The 19,636-nt window shown below is 41.9% G+C and overlaps 2 protein-coding genes across 3 annotated transcripts in view; both read left to right on the top strand.

The window, feature by feature from the left end:
• The window catches only part of LOC109483573 (uroporphyrinogen decarboxylase-like), a 32,857-nt gene extending 14,729 nt beyond the window's left edge, over nt 1-18,128 (top strand). The window contains exons 1-10 of one of the 2 annotated variants that reach the window (XM_019786610.1): nt 10,882-10,961; nt 12,016-12,121; nt 12,792-12,871; nt 13,185-13,247; nt 13,843-14,040; nt 14,654-14,815; nt 15,754-15,891; nt 16,600-16,700; nt 17,283-17,349; nt 17,827-18,128. In XM_019786610.1, the coding sequence (XP_019642169.1) occupies nt 10,941-10,961; nt 12,016-12,121; nt 12,792-12,871; nt 13,185-13,247; nt 13,843-14,040; nt 14,654-14,815; nt 15,754-15,891; nt 16,600-16,700; nt 17,283-17,349; nt 17,827-18,003 (1,113 nt within the window). In that variant the 5' untranslated portion in view covers nt 10,882-10,940 and the 3' untranslated portion in view covers nt 18,004-18,128. Of the gene's footprint in view, nt 1-10,881; nt 10,962-12,015; nt 12,122-12,791; nt 12,872-13,184; nt 13,248-13,842; nt 14,041-14,653; nt 14,816-15,753; nt 15,892-16,599; nt 16,701-17,282; nt 17,350-17,826 lie in introns of those variants that run through there. The other variant, XM_019786609.1, reaches the window with a different exon arrangement.
• LOC109483577 (dnaJ homolog subfamily B member 4-like) lies at nt 533-8,131 on the top strand. Its single transcript, XM_019786613.1, has 6 exons — nt 533-1,095; nt 2,939-3,119; nt 4,649-4,729; nt 5,515-5,644; nt 6,031-6,339; nt 7,297-8,131. The coding sequence occupies exons 1-6, from the start codon at nt 894-896 to the stop codon at nt 7,528-7,530; spliced, it is 1,137 nt and encodes a 378-aa protein (XP_019642172.1). The 5' UTR covers nt 533-893; the 3' UTR covers nt 7,531-8,131.
• Nucleotides 18,129-19,636: the final 1,508 nt, after the last annotated feature.

Raw genomic sequence — 19,636 nt, 5'->3', positions numbered from 1 at the left:
ATAAATTCGTGATACAATTAATTGCTAGTGCAGTCCTTACTGGTTTTATTATGTCTTGTGTGGAGTGTGTGAGTGTGCACGTGTGTTCTGTGGTTTCAATAGGCAATTCGAATGGGTAGATTTTGTTACAAACTTCAAGTGCCCGAAGCTGCAAAGCCACAATGGTTTTGTGTAAGTAGGATCTAATGAAAAAGTAATATGTTGAATAGATCAAAAGCAGAGACGAAACTTTGCACCAAGTTCAGGTTGCACCGGGTAGATTGTTGCAATAATGGGCATCACCGGTGGAGGTCGCTGCACCATTGATAACAAACGTCAAACCTGGGAACGAGATGATTGACAGTTTTTTAAACGAACTGTCTTCGAATTTTGTCTTGATATCTAAATTTGCCCGTCAACAATGCGATAATTTTACACTTTCTTAATACATGTAGTTACTTCGTGAACCGAAATGATTTCAATATTTAAAACTTGGGGAATACCGTAAGGGTCACCCGAGAACGAGAGCTAACCGGATGTGACGTACGTTCTAGAAACTTCCGGAAACTTCTGCGGGATTCCAGGTGATTCTTTCCCAAATACGTCACTTCCAGAGCTCGGATAAAAGGTCGGACAGAGGTTTTCCGACACATTCAGACAAGATTTCGGGCGATTTTACAAGCCCACGGAACCGTGAACGAACGCAGGACTTTCCTAGAAGTTCTAGAGACAAAACTAGCGGCTTTCGAGGTGAAGAAGTCGGTTTTGTTGTGAGAATTCCGCACGTAACTAAGGACTGACAGATATCGGCGCCCTTAAATATCGATCGAGCGAACCTCGGATTCAAGGAGGATCATCCCCGAGAAGAAATCTGTGTTTCTAATCGGTGAGAGGTAGGACAATATAGTACCGCCATGGGGAAGGACTACTACAAAGTACTGGGCATTTCCAGAGACGCGAACGAGGACCAGATCAAAAAGGCGTACAGAAAGATGGCGCTGAAATACCACCCCGACAAAAACAAGTCTGCCGGGGCAGAGGAGAAATTCAAGGAGATCGCGGAGGCGTATGAAGTCTTGAGCGATCCTAAGAAGAGAGAGATATACGACCAGTATGGTGAGGATGTCTTAAGATATGTGTCTTAGAAATCTTAAGATTGGTCCATGAAAATAGGTCAAACGCAGTAAGATGACAGCTCTGACCTTAAATACCTTGATACCTTGTAAATATTCAATATATTATGATTATCGTTTAGTTTGATACATTCTGTGGTCTGCTAGATGTCTGACAGTGGCATTTGCGTCTTTATCTAATATGTATATAGTCGAATTCTTCTATATATTTTATGTCTTGGTGGCACTTCCGTACAGAAATTGCTGGAACGTCCTCCACCATTCGCCCCGCCCACTAATGTAAATTGTAGCTCTAAAACGAACCGCAAAAACAGCCAGAGGTTAAAATTATGATTCACCATGGATATGACATCGCTATGTCTGAAATCTGTTGTAGACTGGTTGGCTAATATATATGGTAAATTAAGAAAATATAGAGGATTATAGTTTTGTATAGGCAACCAAAGTCATGCCCGAACCTTAATGATATTGACATTGATTCAAGAGGGCCTGCAAGGGGGGGTATTGATTACGAATTACGCCAAATTTTCGCCGCCGATTACGAATTACGTTAAATTCTCAGAGCTGATTACGAATTACGTTAAATCATGAGGATTCCCGACCGTCTAAAACACAGCAACTAATAATTCTACGTCAACGTCAAAACTATTGACTTTGTGTTGATAAGCGCATAGGCGGTAGATTCAGGAGCTTTTTTTGGAGTGAAGTTCTGGCGGGTGCCAAAATCACCCGAAATCGGGTTCGGAACCGGCGGCTGCCGAAGGCACTGGGCGATAGGTGACGATGAACCTTTTCATAACCACTGAGCCATGGCGATAGAGGAAGAAACATTTATAAATATTATAAAATTATGCTGTGGATACTGGCGTCCTAGTGGTGGCCCAAGTCACTCACGTCACCTGCCAGAACGGGGGCAATATCACTACACAACTACCGAGATTTTAAATCTTGATTGGGGGGGGGCAAGATTTCGGGCGCCGAAGGCGTCCGTCAGCGAGCGCCGCAGGCGCGAGCCTGCTAGGGGGGTCCGGGGCCATGCCCCCCCGGGAAATTTTGAATTTTTAACCTCTCTGAAACGCTATTTCCAGCATTTTGAGACCTAAATTTTGGTTGTGGATTGGACCATTTTGAAATCAGCCTACGCTCTTATGATCTCATGGATTACGATTTACGTCGCATAAAAGTAACTAATTACGCTTTACGGAGAATAAAAACGACCAATTACGCGTTACGGCTAATGTACCGATTACGAATTACGATGATTTTGGACGGCCGCCTACGGATTACGAAGGCTAAAAAGGCCTGATTACGCCTTACGAAAAAGGGCTTGCAGGCCCTCATTCAAGCAAGGGCATTACACTGTGTAATGTCCTTGATTCAAGATATCCAAATTTACTGTGTTAACACTCATGCTCATGCTGTGTTTATATTCCTGTAATATCAAGATCTGTAAAAAAAAAACACGGAAAAGAAGACTAAAGAATTATTTTTACTTAAAATCTTTAAGTAATATACCAGTAGTATAACTATAAAAACATTAACTTAAGTACTGTAACACACCGGAGTCCAGCAAGACAGGTTAATCTTAGGTAGACATCAGAAACACCTGAACAGCTCAACTTCAGTCCAAAATAGTAAGCACATGAGTATTAACAATCAACCTGACATTAAGAACTCCAAAACGAGATCTTTACTGGATTGAAGAAGAGACAGAGTACTAGTGCATCTCAAAAGCTCCCCAGAGTAGCTAACTTTTTGCTGTTTGTTTAATTAAGAATATTCATTAAAACCTGACATTGACCCTGACCTGTGCCTTTATTCCACAGGAGAGGAGGGTCTGAAGGGGGGTGGCGGAGGTGGTGGCGGCGGCACCGGAGGCCCTGGCGGTTACACATACACCTTCCACGGCGACCCCAACGAAACCTTCCAGAGGTTTTTCGGAACATCCAACCCCTTTGAGGCGTTCTCCTTCATGAGTAATGGCGGATCCCATCGCATGTTCTTTAGGTATGTATTTACGCAGGCTCTCAATCTCCAAGCAGATGTTGGGTGGAAAATCGTGAAGTTTTCTGTCTAGCCGGGTTTTCTTAGTCTCCAGACTCCTTTGCAGGCTGAATAAATAGTAGAAATTGGCCTAAAATGGGGATATCATTGGCCAGAGGAGTTGGCCACCCACAGAAGCTCCATTTGCCTGCAGACCATTTGCCTGGCCAATGGTAACCACCTTTAGGCAGCTGATTTCTCCTATTTATCCAGCCTGCAAAGGAGTCTGGTAGAGACTAGGGTTTTCTAGCCTGGTACTATTTGCTTTGTTGACTCGTTGCTTAGTAAAACTTCACAATTTTCAACCCCAACATTAGCTTGGAGGATGTAATGCTGTTGTGCAAGAATGGCAGGTCGTTGCTTGTTTTAATGATGTTGCTTTGTTTTTTGGTTGTTGTTATTTGTGGGCAGCAGTGGCTGTAGCCGTTTGTTGTGTCATGTGACATGGCTTGACCAATCAGCAGCTGCGAAACTTGGTTGTCTGGTGCAAAATCTGGATTTTTTTCCTGCTTCTTTCCAGGGTTTGTCTGTATTCCCTGTGTGCTGTGGATATGTTTAGACAAACTGTGTCACTACTGAGTACATGAGATGGGAGGGGCTTCATTCAGACTCTGAATCACTTTGAGTCATTTGTCCAATCATGGAGTTAAACTCCATGGTCCAATCTAGATCTGGACAGAAAAAAGCAGCTTATTCAGAACCTATGATTATTCACTGCAAATGACCAAAAATAGCTTCATTGGCTGTGCCCTAGCTGACTTGGCTTTCTTCTGTGATATCTTTGAAATTATGGTCAATTTGAGGGTGCTGTGACTGATCATGAACAAAATTGTATCTGAGATATGATGATATCAAACATGGTAAAAAAAGGCACAAAATATTCAAAGGTGCAGCTGCATTTTTACACACCCAGCTAACTAGCCTGAGCGTAAGTGTTAAATGGCTTGCTGTTCCAGAAATGTTGATCTGTGAGTGCCATGTCTGTCCACAGTGGACTGGGCTGTGTTGCATGTGGTGCTGAAAGTGTAAACATCCACAGTTAGAGCTTATAGGTTGTGTAAACGTGGGTTGGACAGGGACGTACTACTGTATGTTGTCAGTCCTCAAAACACATTCCTTGCAAAGTTTGTATACCTCTGTTCTATTGGGAATCAAAAACAGATTTCAAACCGATTTTCTCAAACTACAATTACAAAGTTATGTTCAGTTGCTGTGACATTGATAACATGTCAAAGTAGACAACTCTTGATGTTGTCATCTGTACCTGTATCTGTATCTGCCGGTATAACCGCCGGCGTAACACACTGGCTATGTCATGTGGTTTTGGCTAAGGTGAAACTCTTCTCTTAAATACAGTCACTGAGTGATTTTAGTTAAATTTTTACCAAAACAAACCCCATTCACATGTTGTGAAGTGTATGTTGGAATTGTGAGTCCAGCGTACGGTGTATTGAGGGCTGTGGACAGAATAACAGACTCGTGTTGGTTTTCAGTTCAACGGGCGACCCCTTTGGCAGACAACACATGCAACACATGCAACACATGCACCCTTTTGGGGGATTTCAAACTCAAAGGTGCAGCTTTAACCCTTACTCCTGTGCTGTATTGGTCATGTGATGTGTGGTCAGTGTTGTGCACGTGTACGTGTAGCCTCTACCAGGCTTCAGAAGTGGCTTGGAAGTAGAAATTGGTCAAATACACAGGTAACAATACCAGGGGAGGTGGTCTGCTAATATAATATAATATAAAGGACTACAGTTTGCCACTCGGCCAACTCCCCTGGCATGTTATCTGTCTATTTTGCCAATTTCTACTCTTTCCATCTGTTTCTGAAGCTTGATAGAGGTACTAGTAATAGATGTGTGGGAACTCCTACAAGCACGAACTAGATGGACAATGCAAAAGTTTTCAGGGGAAGAAAATAGTTTCTTGAGTCATTATTAGCTTCATAAAAAGGCTATATTCAGGGCTACATGATATTGTTATTTCCTGAACACTTTTCGAACATACAGGGAACAGATGCACTAGATCTGGTGACTGAAAACAGACGGGATTTGAACCCAGGACCTTCTAAACTTTGCTTTGCCCATTGTTGTTTGTCTTTCCTCACACGATGCATGGTCTCTTTCAGTGGTGCTTTGTGACATTGCTGCATTCATGTTTTTCATTTGATACATGTACTTTTATTCAGTACTGTCTATATCATTGTTCACTACCGGTACAGTCCTTTCTTGTCATTATTCATTGCCTTTTAGGTCATTTTTTGTAAGATGTTTATTTTCTGTAATGTCATACCTTTGATAATGTCTGTATCACTAACAACCCTCTCCTAACAAAGTCCTGATCTTTCCTCCCACAGTTCTGGAGGGAGAGGCCATGACGGGTTTGGGGTGGATCCGATGGAGGTTGACGATGATCCTTTCTCCTTCGGACACATGGGAGGCATGGGGGGAGGGCACGGGCCAACAAGGATGAGGAAAGAAGTACAGGTTAGACTACAAAAAACATTTACACTTCTTCATGTTGCTCTTTTAGGTTGCAAATAATTGTGTACAGTTGCAATGTGTTTTTTTTTAGTACTACTATATACTCAAGTCACGTTTGTATACTAGCAGTACTGCTAGATAGGAAGTACAGTGTAAGAAGGAATATGTAAAGAAATAATATGCATGTAGGAAAGGGAACATATGATGTAGAAAAATGCAGAAACAAGAGAAAGGACACAGTTGTTATGATTATAAAGAAGGTACTAGTAATCTGTGAATTCAAAGGGCAAAGTTGACATTCATTAATAATAATAATAATGTGATCTTGTGCTGTGTAAACTTGTCTCCTCTATTGCATACTGTTAACAAAAATTTTAAAACGTTTCCAGGACCCCCCCATCACTCACAACCTCATGGTCTCGCTGGACGAGGTTTATCGCAGCACCACGAAAAAGATGAAAATCAACCGTCAGGTGATCGGGGCGGACGGTTACGCGCGGCGAGAAGACAAGGTTCTGGAGATCCAGATCAAGAAGGGCTGGAAGGAAGGAACCAAGATCACGTTTCCCAAGGAGGGTGACCAGAAACCCGGCCATATTCCCGCAGATATCGTCTTTGTCTTGAAGGACAAGCCACACCCGGTCTTCAAGAGAGATGGGAGTAACCTGATCTACACAGCAAAACTGTCTCTTAGAGATGTAAGTAGAAATTTACTTCATCATTTCTGCATAATGTTTTTATTTAAGAAATAAGGCCACAATTTAAATTGGGGCAGCCTAAAACTGTAGAGGATGGTCAACAATTACGATAGTTTTTCCCTTGCTGTTGCATTTTTCTCAAGAAACAAATGTCAATACAAATTTCCCATCTTGGTACATCAATCCACCTCTGATGAAAAGAAACTACAGAGGTAAATAAAAACATAAAATGAAAAACAGAGATAGTTTGTTCTCCCCCTTCAAATCTTTCTGACCAAAAAAAAATTACAACACTGAAAGCTATCCTTAGCGTATGGAGGACACTTCAAGGTTGACCATGAATTTTGACAAGTCTGAACAACTTAGTCATGCTCTTTTATCAAAATATCTGAAAAGCTGCACAGTTCTATCTGTGTTAGAAGACAGGAAATAGGTGTTGACTTGAGCGTCTCGCGTTGCGTGCCAGGCAGTCTGGATCAGACTGGTTAGGTCATAGCTGACATAGCTGGTGATGCGCCCGGCCGGTTTTGGACACACCAGCTGATGGTCAGGCGCTATTTTAGGCTCTCAGGCGTCGCTGAGGGACAGTAAAGATAGCTCCACGTTACGCAGCAGTACATTCTTAGTTCCATTTGATTGATGGAAGATTGTAACTTAGTGTGTATATTAACATCTCCCTTAGCAAAGAAATAATATCAACGGTGCTGCCCCGCCTTACTTCAATCTTAGTACCATCTTGTTAGTTTTCAAATTGAAGTAATTTGCTAAATTTAGAATTTGCTTGTTTTTGGACAAATTAAACTCTCTCAAGACCTGTCCCACAGCCTTGCTCTAAATATCTAGGGGGAACTCTGGTTAGTTAAAATTTGCCTTGAGAACATTGCATGACAACATACACTTATCATGTTTCTCCTGTTATACATGATAGTAACAAGTCCATTTCTTCCTTTTCCCCAGGCCTTGGTTGGTTGTACAGTGCAAGTCCCCACCCTGGACCAGGGCAGGACAGTCCCCATCCACTGTCAGGACATTATCAAACCTACGTCCAAAAAAATCATCCGTGGGGAGGGACTCCCCTTCCCGAAACAGCCCAGCCAGCGAGGGAACGTTGTTGTACAGTTTGACATCCAGTTTCCCAACGGACTATCGCCGTCGACGAAGGACATTTTACGGGACTGTCTACCAGCGTAGATACTGTTTAATAGGAACTGCAGATGTGTGGATAGCAGAACTATGCTTTGGGATGTGTCTTAAAGCTTACAGCCAATGGTGTCGGAACTAACTTCAGATTTAAGACCAACGCGGATCTTTCACAAAGAAAGGACAATGTTCGTGTCAAGGAAGAAACATCTCATTTAAAGTATATTTTGCAGAATAGACGTTTGTATGGTCGTTGGACGGAGATCCATAATAAGGGTGACACTGCAGTGGAGCAACTGGTGTAGGCCAAATTAAGGCAAGCTATATATATATAGGTTTAATGTACATTGTTTAAAATACTGTGTAGTTGCACAGTAGGCCAAACTGTTCACACAAGCCAAGTGTACAGAGACTTAACACCAGTATAAATTGCAATACGAGGAATTCTAGTACAATTAAGTACTGTACATGAGACTTTAAAACATGTACAAGTACAAGCTGCAATGATTATAAGGTATATAAAACATGCACCAAGATGCAGTGTAGATGTACAGTGTGTGTCTGTGGTCAACATGTGATAGTTAGAATGATAACAATGATATTTTTGTATACTGGGTATACAGTCGTAACATTAAATGAGAGTGAACACTGTGGATGTTACGGAAATAAGTGGCTGTTTGAGTTGGATGTCTTTATGTGGCGTGTGGGTGACTGAAAACCATCTTAGCTATGTTCCCCTCAGGGTTTGAAATGTTTAGCAGCCATCATTCTGCCCTGGACAACAATTTCAACCATTCCGTCCCCCTTGACGGACAAAATGGAAACTTTGTGACATTTTCATCAAGTTGTGAACAGTACCATAAAAGCACTGATGAAGGTTTGACATCCAGGTATAACATTACATAATGCAAAATAAATCAAGTAACTGGATGAATTATCAAAATTACCACTGATGTCTGAGTCACTGATACAAGATAACACACTATTTGAAACACCTGACTTTCCCAAGAGTATATCCAGTTGGTTTATTTTGTATTAGGTCAAGATAAAGCTAGTTGGAATTTGGCCCTCAAAATAAAAGAAAGCTTTTCAAAGGGTTACAAAGTTAAAAATTTCCTGGGAAAGCATTCGCCTGGACTCGAGTACATTCCCTCTGTCAAAGTAAGAGAACAGACAAATTTTGAGGAGAGAACCCTGGTCCCCTTAATAGTCCGGTCGCCCTTCTTGTGTGAACCATCGTGCCAAATATGTCCCTACATGGGTGAGGTGGGGCCATATGTACAGCCTGGGTTAGAAGCCTGGCATAGTTTGGGTTGCTACATTAAATATGGGGGATCTCAGACAAAATCAATAAATGCAAGAAATTTGCCAACTCATTACACTTTTATTTTAGTACATTTAGGTTCTAGTTTTGTCTGATTTCTTATAATGTAATAGTGAAATTGGGTTCAGAAATAATTCTAATTTTAAGAAGATGTTTATAGACATAGACTTTACTTCAGTACATGTGCTGGTATTTTCTGTGTTAGAAGGGGGCTAAAAGTGGATGTAAATACTGTATGTGTATGTAGCACTGGTAGCCTTCAGCGGATGTGTTTGTGTGCCTCAAGATATCTGCTGAGTTATTTTTGCTTTGTGTCATGGAAGGTCGCAAAGGGCAAATAGCAGGGTTAAATGGGGCTGATGTTTGTACTGGTAGCTTGGATACAGTCCTCTGTCATGGCGTTTTATCCAGTGCATCAAGGCAGGGGTATCCTTAGCAGGTAACTGTCCTAACAAGCCTGGATTTTAGGCTAAGATGGAAGTTTGGTGTGACAAGGAGATAGGGGGTGGGGACTAGCATAATATTCTGTTCTGTTTACACGCATAATCAAATTGCAATCATGAAAAACATCATACAAACACTGGTAAATGTGAAGGAACGCTGTACAAATTTTTATCCTGGCCTTAACACCAGGTGCAGATGCGGTAACATGACTATTAACACCAGGGAAAGGCGTGTTTACATTTTGTGGATGGCGTTCAGCACCAAGGACAGGTTACGTTTGCTTGTGGTCGCTTCAACGGTTTGGCACCGGGGGCAAGTTGTCTACCCGTGTGTGGGAGGCATTTAGCACCAATGACAGTTGTATTCTACTGTATATGGACTATAAATGAATGCAGGAAGCACATCATACACCTAGCCGTTTAAACTGCAAGGATATTTGTCGCCATGGCTCGCAAGATTTGGCGGTCACGCCCCCCACCCCAACTGGTCCCGTATCCATCGAATTCTACGATCTTCTAGCTGCTAATTCACCCTCAGAGTGACCAGGAAAGTGAATCAAAGCTAGAATAGAATGTATACAACTCTATTCACCGACTGCGCCGCCTGTACAACAAGTATCTTGGAGGTAAAAGCCGCAGAATGCCTCGAAAAGGCGTTTTTCGCCACACCATTTCAGAAGAGTTTTTCACGGTCTCACAGCGACCCCTTGTGGTCAGTTTGCAAAACGCAGGTATCCGTTGACACGGAGAAGAAAAATACTTGACGCTGATTGGCTAATAAATAATAGTACAAATAACAACGCGATTCTGATTGGATGAAGTCAACAAATCACAGATCGGTTAACTTCACAAAATGTGACATTCGGGGTTACACTCCGGACACTTCACCGTACGTGTAAAATTGCTACATTGCCATTGGTCAACTTGGACCAATGAAAATTCTTGGTACATTATCAAATCAACCAATCACAGATAAGAAATCAAAATCTGTCGGCCTGGAAGGATTGCAATGATAATTATATCCGCATGTCGGCGCTTCTGTACCGTTGCGCCATTGCGCTGTACTCCAGTTGTTTTCAGTGGAGTTTATGTTGTTTTTTGTGACGTTTCTGCCTACCCTGAACCTCGAAATTGCTAGAATACACTCTAGTCTAGCTCCTGTTTCCTTTTTTGACCACTTCGCTATCAAATATTCGTCAGGGAAACGATCGGAACGGCCAGGCAGAGTTCGAATAGAGCCGGATACGAGGCTAGTGAACTTTCCACGGTTTCGCCAGGCCATGAGAGTGGGAATAGATACAGGTACAGGCACGTGTATTTAAAACATAAGAGCCTTGCTGTCGTTTTCATTTGTAACCCATCGGGATTTTTGTGTTGGCGGGAGTAAAGATGAGTGTAAAGTAAGTTTCATGGTGCTGTCCTTGGTGCTTAAATGTACGACTCTACGAGTAACGTTATGACGCCATTTTGTTTCGGAGACAAGAAGGTAACGGGGGGTGCCATCACAAAATCGCCCTGCATATTCACTAATCTCCTCCTGGCCACAGAACTGTCAGAAAGACCGGTGAACCGAAAAATAAACTTTACAACTGCCCACCCAACATCTGCTCAAAAATGTCAAATGTTACACACAGTGCAGAAGCGCCGGCTGGCGATTTACACACGAATGACACCCACAGATTACGAAAACAAAGATGGCGGCGAATACGGCTGAGGTGAGCGATGCTTTTCTAACATGTCACGTACACCGCATTCTTCAAGGCAACGTAGGGATTTTCAGTATTCCAGGCGTTTGCTGTGGTTTACTTGACCCAGAGGAAATCTGTTTTAGTTCCCTCAGAATTCATCAAGCTTTAGAAATTAGATGTATAGTTGGAAGGGAGGGGGGAGGGGGGGCGGTAACTCAAAGCGTTTCTTTACTCATTATGAAGTCTGATCATGTCACACGTGGCCGTGGTCTTGTCGGAATGCAGAAGAGGTATTCGGCTATTTATCGAGCGATTCTTCATTTCTTTAATCAGTCGTGAAAAATACGGACAATTCATACGGAAAACAGTGATACCATATGGTACAGAACTTCCAAAATATATTGCACAGATCTAGAATAAGTGTAAAATCTCCTTGCAAGCAAACATTGGGGTGTTAGTAATGTTCCCTGCCGTCTAGGCTTGTCTGACAGCTGTTTGTTAGGGTGAGCAAGAAGTTGAAAGACCTTTAGGGTGAGTGACTGTTAGAGAGGCAATGTACCATTTTCCACCCAACATCTGCTTGGAGATTATGAATATAAACAGCTGTTTGTAATGTGTGAAACTCCCACGGTGATAAGGCTGTATGCCAGTGTCTAGCTCAGGAGTTAGGGGTCGGAGAGCCCAAGAGCCAAGAAGCTCTCCTACGTATAATGCAGGCCCCAGAAATAGTCTGAGTGGCTATAGTGATACTGATAGTATAGAGTCTAGGCTAATGCCAAACTGATGGTGATCTGATCCATGATGTTTGTCCAGCTCTGAATGCTTAGCCATTATGATAAGTGCTGTGTTTTTGAGTGGAGTATGGATGCTCTCATGATCAAGGGGCTACAAAAACCTGGTTGCTGGTTGAGTAAAATAATTGCTTGCTTACATATATACGGCCTTAGTTATATTTTGAAAGGGACTGTTTTAATGTGGCATATGACTGGTGGTGGTTGTCTGGTTAGCTGGCCAGGTTTGACTGTATCATGTGTTAGATGTTACTGAATACTGACTGCATCACGTTTTTCTTTTGTTCCAGAACTTCCCCGAGCTGAAGAATGACCTGATGCTCCGTGCCGCCCGAGGTGAGAAGACAGAACGAGTGCCGGTCTGGGTGATGAGACAAGCGGGCAGATACCTGTCAGGTACATACAGCCTTTCTTCTTCAAGAGATACATCTGTCACGTGTTTATCACAGTTAGTAGAATATTCCTCAATCAGTGATGTTTTTATAAAGGTAAAAACACGTACCTCCGAACTACTACCCCTACTCCGCAAGGAGGCTGGAGAGGCCAGAAGATCCATACAAGTCTCGACCTAGTCTCGTGTTCTCGCAAAACTAGGTCACTTTGTGATCAAGATGTACAGTAGACATATAAAATTTGGAGGTACATGTATGTGTTTTTACCTTTATAAAAACGTCACTGATTGAGGAATATTCTACTGACAGCCTTTCTTCTATCCTATTTCTGAGTTTTAGTGTGGATGCCTACTTCTTTAGATAATCCCATCTGCCCAAAAATCGGCAATAACTGGCACGTTGGGGGAAGGTTGTGTAAAGTGCCTTTCCCAACAGCACAACGTAGGAGCACGTAGGTGGAATTGAACCCAGGACCCATGGGTTCCCGGGTGAATGTCCTATCATTGTGCCACACAACGCCACAACACTTAGAAATGAGTACTTACATGTGTATGATCATATGAATGCTTTCTTTGTATACTTACTTGTGTAGGACTGAATTGTATGGACTTCTCTACTTCTGTACAGTATGTAGTGTTGTTGCTAAAAGCTGAATGTTTTTCGTGATTCCTCAGAGTTCCGGGCCATGAGAGCTGAGAATGAGTTCTTCAAGGTGTGTCAAACACCTGAGCTGGCCTGTGAAGTTACCTTACAGGTGAGAAGAACCTTCCAAGGAGTTATGGATGTAGCCTCCACAGTGTCTTTGTCTTGTGATTTGAATGAACAAACGAACAAACAAACAAACTTCTTTGCTACGTAATTTAATAGGTGCAATGCAGGGCAGCAAATATCAAACAACAAGATTTGCAATATCAATATATATATTATAAGACTCTTGAATACTTTATCCAGGTCCTTGAGTTTAATAAGAAAACAATATTTCTCTTTTTCTTCACTTCAACCCCTTTCATGCTTCGACCCCTTCCCCCCTGGACTTTACACTGATAGATGTTGACCTTTCCCCACAGCCCATCCGCAGATTTCAGCTGGACGCTGCGATTATCTTCTCAGACATTCTCGTGGTGCCGCAGGTAAACATATGATATGTTCAATGTTTTTATCCCTCTTGTATTTGTGTTGAGTGCATGTAAGACTTTAGGATTGTTAGACAAAGTGCTTTCTTCTAACTTTAAAGAATTGTAGGTGTGTGTGTGTGTGTGTGTGTGTGTGTGAATGGTGTTCAGCACCAAGGACAGGTGTGTTTGCCTGTGTGTGGATGGTGTTCAGCACCAAGGACAGGCATGTTTGCCTGTGTGTGGATAGTGTTCAGCACCAAGGAGAGGTGTGTTTTCCTGTGTGTGGATGGTGTTCAGAACTAAGGACAGGCATGTTTGCCTGTGTGTGGATGGTGTTCAGAACTAAGGACAGGCATGTTTGCCTGTTTGTGGATGGTGTTCAGTACCAAGGACAGGTGTGTTTACCTTGTGTGGATGGTGTTCTGCACTAAGGACAGGTGGTTTGTCTTTATGTGGATGGTGTTCAGTACCAAGGACAGGTGTGTTTCTCTGTGTGTGGATTGTGTTCAGCACCGAGGACAGGCATGTTTCAATGCAGAGCTCAGATACATCTGGTGCTGTGCCCACTGAATTCTTGTACAATATTTCTAACTGTGTCTTGTTAATCCAGGCCCTGGGTATGACAGTAGAGATGGTGCCAGGGAAAGGCCCCAGTTTTCCTGAACCACTGAAGGTACCAGAGGACATGTCCAAACTAGACAAGGATGTGGACGTAAACAAAACCCTCGGCTACGTGTTCGATGCCATCACTTTAACTAGGCACAAGCTGGAGGGGAAGGTGCCTCTTATAGGGTTTTCTGGAGCACCAGTAAGTATGATCTCTTCATAGTTATTAATCTGATGTAGCTACAGCCATAGTCTCCATAAAGACCCTTGCAATTCTGACATAAGTTTGTCAGCAATGCCATTTTGAATCTTTTTGTCTGCTTCTAGGGTGCATATGAAGCATAAAATGCTATTACTGGCCATGTTTCACACATGTGTCATGAGCCAGTACAGGTTGGGTACAGCTAGATATGAAAAATACCTGCAAAGCTCCGATTATACCTGCACTAACCTACTTATTAGTGATACATGTATTTTGGTCACTAGTAAGTTAACATGAAACCATTTTGTATGATACATTGATAAAGGTTAGACATCCAGGCAGTGAGATACATTGTGCACAAGAAAACAGTTACTCAAGTAACTGGATAGATTTCAAAAACTGTACGACATTTCAAGTAGCATCCACTACTTTTAATCAGTGACTGTGTATGAATAAATGAACTTTATTGCTCCACAATGGTACATGGTACAATGTGTGGCAGTAAGGCAACAATACTACAAACCTAAACTATCTTACAATTATTACTACAAACTACTATTGGTAACACTATATGAGTTACAGTATGGTCATGTATTGATATGTTTATTTCCAGTGGACACTGATGTGCTACATGATCGAGGGTGGGGGTTCTGAGAGCATGAGTAAACCTAAACAGTGGCTGTACAAGTATGAGGAGGCCAGTCATCAGCTGTTAAACATCCTCACTAAAGTCATCATAGACTATCTGGTGGGCCAGGTCATCGCAGGCGCACAGGTAAGGGAGAATTCGTTGTAAAAGTTTGAAGAGTTTCTAACTCCGGCTTCCTATGATAAGTGAGTTCTGGTGAGATCTGTCTTGATTGTTCGTATATTCAAGAAAAGAAGTGTGGTAATTTCCTTTCCATCATCAAAAATGTTTTAGAACAATGGTTGTGGTCAGGATATTATGTCCATTAACGAATTCTTTTCAAGAACTTCTGGAGTATTTGACTCTTAACTTGTCACCTGTCAGTTGTCACCACTTCTTATTTCTGCAGTAGCTTTTAAACTTCTCATAATGTATTTTAATACAGCACTTCTGTGAATGTATTTTAAGATTGCACTTGTCAGAATGAAATAAGTGATACATCTTCCACACCTTTGACAGGATTCGAACCCGGGACCTCATGGTTCTGAATTTACTACACAATGTAATTAGTGATGTTTTTTCACCTGCCCAGCTGCTGCAGGTGTTTGAGTCTCACGCCGGCCACCTGTGTCCCCGCACCTTCCATACCTCATGTCTTGTACATGTACTTACAAGTCCCTGCCTTACATTTCCCTACCGTAACTGAGTAAAGAGACTCTTTTTGCACAACCAAGTCTTGTATTCAGCCGACATTTCAGTGACTGTCTGTCATTTTTCTCAGGTACTAGGTTCAAAGACTTTATTTTGTAGAAAGAGTCTCCTTACTCAGTGACTTATAAACCTGATGAAACTATTCACATTTCCCTACAGTAAGTTTGTCCAGAAAGTAACAAGTGATCATGTTTTTTCACCTGCCCAGCTGCTTCAGGTGTTTGAGTCACATGCTGGCCACCTGTGTCCCCGCACCTTCCACACCTTCGCCCTCCCGTACCTCATGTACATGTACTTACAAGTCCTTGTCTCACATTTCCCTACAGTAAGATGTACAAAAAGTAACAAGTGATGTTTTTTTTTCACCTGCCCAGCTGCTGCAGGTGTTTGAGTCTCACGCCGGCCACCTGTGTCCCCGCACCTTCCACACGTTCGCCCTCCCGTACCTCAGCATCATCGCCAGGCAGGTGGAGGAGAAGGTTCGGGCCCAGGGCAAGGAACCTGTACCCATGGTGGGTCCAAACTGGGCAGATTCACTACAAGTAGTCCCAAATTTAAAGCCCTTTAGTCTGAGACTGTAGGGGCAGTATCTTGGGAGCCAGACAAGTATTGGGCCATTTTCCTTTGGCAGTCAAGAGCCCTTCCTTCGCCTATCTAAATTATTGCTATGGGGGAGTTAAGCCTGAGGGGAGTTGGGTGGCCCTATTACTGTAGTAAAAAAGGAAAATGGCTAACAGCCTGATACTAGTCTGGCTCCCAGGGTATAGGTGCATTTTACACCTGGGTGGAGTGAGGAAACTCGTTTAAAGTGTCTTGCCCTAGGACACAATGTCTAGTCAGGAATACCAGTGGTTATGGGTTTGATTCCTGGTATTCCTGGCCAGATGTTTGTCCTTTGGAAAGACATTTTACACATGTACAGTTTTCTCCACTCCACCCAGGTGTAAAGTGGGTACCTAACTTTATTTGGGAATGTAAAAGGCAGTGAAAGGAGAGGGATGGGCTCTGTCTTCCAATACCGTGCCCAAGACATGCTAGCTTTTGGATTACATCTACCTTTTAAGTATATGTATAGCTGTAAGGATATATGTCTATGGACTTGTTATGACTACGTGTTTATGAATTTCGTAGGACCATAGATACCAGTATATAGCTAGACCCAAGTCACGTTTCTGTACATAAGTCATTAATTTTTTAATTATATCATGTTGTGTTTTCAGATTATATTTGCCAAGGGTGCCCATTATGCCATAGAGGACCTGGCCCAGAGTGGATATGAAGTAGTGGGGTTAGACTGGACTGTGAACCCCAAAACTGCACGGTAGGTTGACAGGACACACTGCACTTAGCATCTATGGCAATCAGTCCTGATCTTAATTCACATTCAGATACAGATTCATGTACAGATACAGATTAATGTATAGATACAGATACAGATTTGATGACTGTGTCAGTCCCTACACCCGAGTCAGGAGTTACTTAGCATAAAGAGTAGGGGTCTGTCCTGGTGTACGTGTGTGAGTGGATCAAACCTTACAGTCTGGTCTTGTGCAGCTTGTACTTACTGTACAAAACTGGTACTGGTATGCCTAAAGGTGGTTTATTGGTGATGCAAAACAAATATTAGCTTCTATCTATTGACATAGAAATATATATTTAGAGAGAGAGAGCAGACTATTCCTTAAGCTAAGCAACATTTTTGCTTTTGCACTGCAGCATTGACAGTCAGAGATGTATAGTTCTTCTCTAGAACTTTTATTCAGCTTGTCACATATTATACATGTAGCTATAGGCTTGTTCTATTAGTTAGGGCCTGCTCAATTTCCAAGGAATGACTTTATGATTACTCAGTGGAATTGTATTGTTTTTGCTCACTGTTCCTCTTGTTCCATCCCTTTTCCAGACACCAGACCCAAGGGAAGGTGACTTTACAGGGGAACATGGACCCTGGTGCTTTATATGCCTCTAAGGTACCGTACTGTCATGTTTGGAACTTGTGTTGTCATGATCAGTGTTCTAGCCAGTGTTCTTCATTAATTGACAGAATTTTGCTACTAATGACAGGCAAAATGTTTGCCCAATCGGCCATCTTTGAAATAGAAAATTGGCATTTAAGTATATGGAAAGAGCCAGTTACCCAGTAGAGTCAAATGATTAGATAAACAGATATAATATTGTACAAATGTAATAATAACTTACATGCAAACAAACTTGAAATCACAACTGTTGTTAGGGAAATGTTTAAGGCTTAGTTTTTTTGTATGAGAACCAAGAAAGTACATGTAGATAGATGTGGTCTAACTCTTACCATGTTTCTGTATCCTTACACACAGGAGGAAATCAGGGCCATCATTAAAGAAATGTACATAATTTTTACCTTAAAATCTATGAGAACCAAGAAAATAGATAGGTGTGATCTTACCACGTTGTTTTGTCCTTACACCCAGGAGGAGATCAGGACCATAGTAAGAGAAATGTTGGAACAGTTCGGGACGCAGCAGCACATCGCAAACCTGGGCCACGGGATCTACCCCACCATCGACCCTGACCACGTGGAAGCTTTCGTGGACGCAGTACATTCCATATCGGAGGAAATCAACCTGGACAGCAAGAAGAAAAACTAGGAGCTGTTACGCTGCTGTCACAGTCGTCATAGGTAGTGCTGTGTACTGGTTCGCTGGACCGGTTCTGGACTTGTAAAAATGTTTCGGTTCAAGTCCAAAAAACCCTCAAAGTCAAGAACCGATTTTTTCCTGGACTTGTAAAAATGTTTAGGTTAAGTAAAAAAAAACCTACAAGTCAAGAACCAATTCCGGACTTATTAAAAAAAAAATGTCACATATACCCCTTTTCTTTCAAAACCACCTAAAACCCTCCATAGATTGGAAAATCTGTGCTGCAAAATGAAGAAAACATTGGCATTGTCAAGTGTCGGCCTCCATGTTATGTGGCCAACATTCAAGTTTGTATATGCCATGTGTTTAGGTCCGAACTTACGAGACTTACGGAACTGAACCTAAACCTCTAGACTTGAATCTGGACCTGAACCTAGACGTGGGTTTAGGTACACAGCACTAGTCATTCATTGTATGATGTAGATGTTTTAAGTCAAATTTGTTGAATTAGGATTAGGCAAAAAGGAAAATGTTTATAAAAGCCCTCTCATCAAGAACATGCCTGAACAAGTATGAAAACAATACAATTGAAAGAAACACAAGAATAGCAGTACATTAGAAATGAAAGATAGTTTTGTGTCTTTTGACAATACTAACTTGTAAACATAAGTTTGCCCTAAGACAGAAAACACACTGCACTTACAATATGAAATAATGTCATTCTTTGCCATTGCAATATTGAATCTCCTTGTCAAAACTCAGTCAACTGTTTTGACATCTTTCACAACTTCCAGTCTAGAGGTTCATTATGTTACTGATGTGAAACTTGAGACGTACCCCCTTCCCCCCTCTTGCCTCTACAATTAGTTTAAAAAAACTATGTACACAAGTGAGAGTACTCTCCTTTGAGATAGCGTTGTTTACTCCTGAAAATTCAGTGAGGGCCCTTTTGTACGAAGTCAGAAAAAGTGCAATAACTTTTAAAACCCGTAGTAGTAGTTTAACCAGACCAAGAGAAAGCAATGGTCTGTTTTGGTGTAGAAAATGACATTGTGACTTCTATTGTTTGTATGTGCTTTTCATTATACAAGAGAAGTAGTCTTGTATGAAGCATATTTTAGTTGCAAGATTGACTCTTTACCCCTTTTTTCCCCACATAAGGACATTTCTATTTTGCAATGTACTTGAATATTATGACGTCTTGATTTAATGTGACGATATCTGAAGTTTTGAACAATGATATGATACTAAGAGTGTGCCAATAGCCAGGAGTAACAAGGCTGGAGCTAAGATTTGACAAGTAAAGTAAACGTGCACAATGTTGTTGAAGTTGTACAGAACAAATACAGTGTATTTTACAACTAAACAGACCATTCTGCTATTTGAACCTGTGTGTTTTTTTTACTATGTCTTAAGAAAGAGCAAACTATAGAATGGCTACCTTTATCTTCACTCAGTAACTCACTAACTTGTGGGGTCGTGTGGCGCAGTCGGTAGCGCGTTCGGCTCATATCCAATAGGTCGCGGGTTCGAATCCTGCCCATGTCACCTATCTTGTGCCCTTGTGAAAGGCACTTAACACGAATTTCCTCACATCACTCAGGTGGAAATGAGTACCTAGCTTCAGTTAGGGACGTCCCTC

This window comes from Branchiostoma belcheri, unplaced genomic scaffold, assembly GCF_001625305.1.
Source record: "Branchiostoma belcheri isolate BF01 breed outbred unplaced genomic scaffold, Haploidv18h27 scaffold65, whole genome shotgun sequence".
NCBI lineage: Eukaryota > Metazoa > Chordata > Leptocardii > Amphioxiformes > Branchiostomatidae > Branchiostoma > Branchiostoma belcheri.
This window is presented reverse-complemented; position numbering and strand designations above follow the sequence as displayed.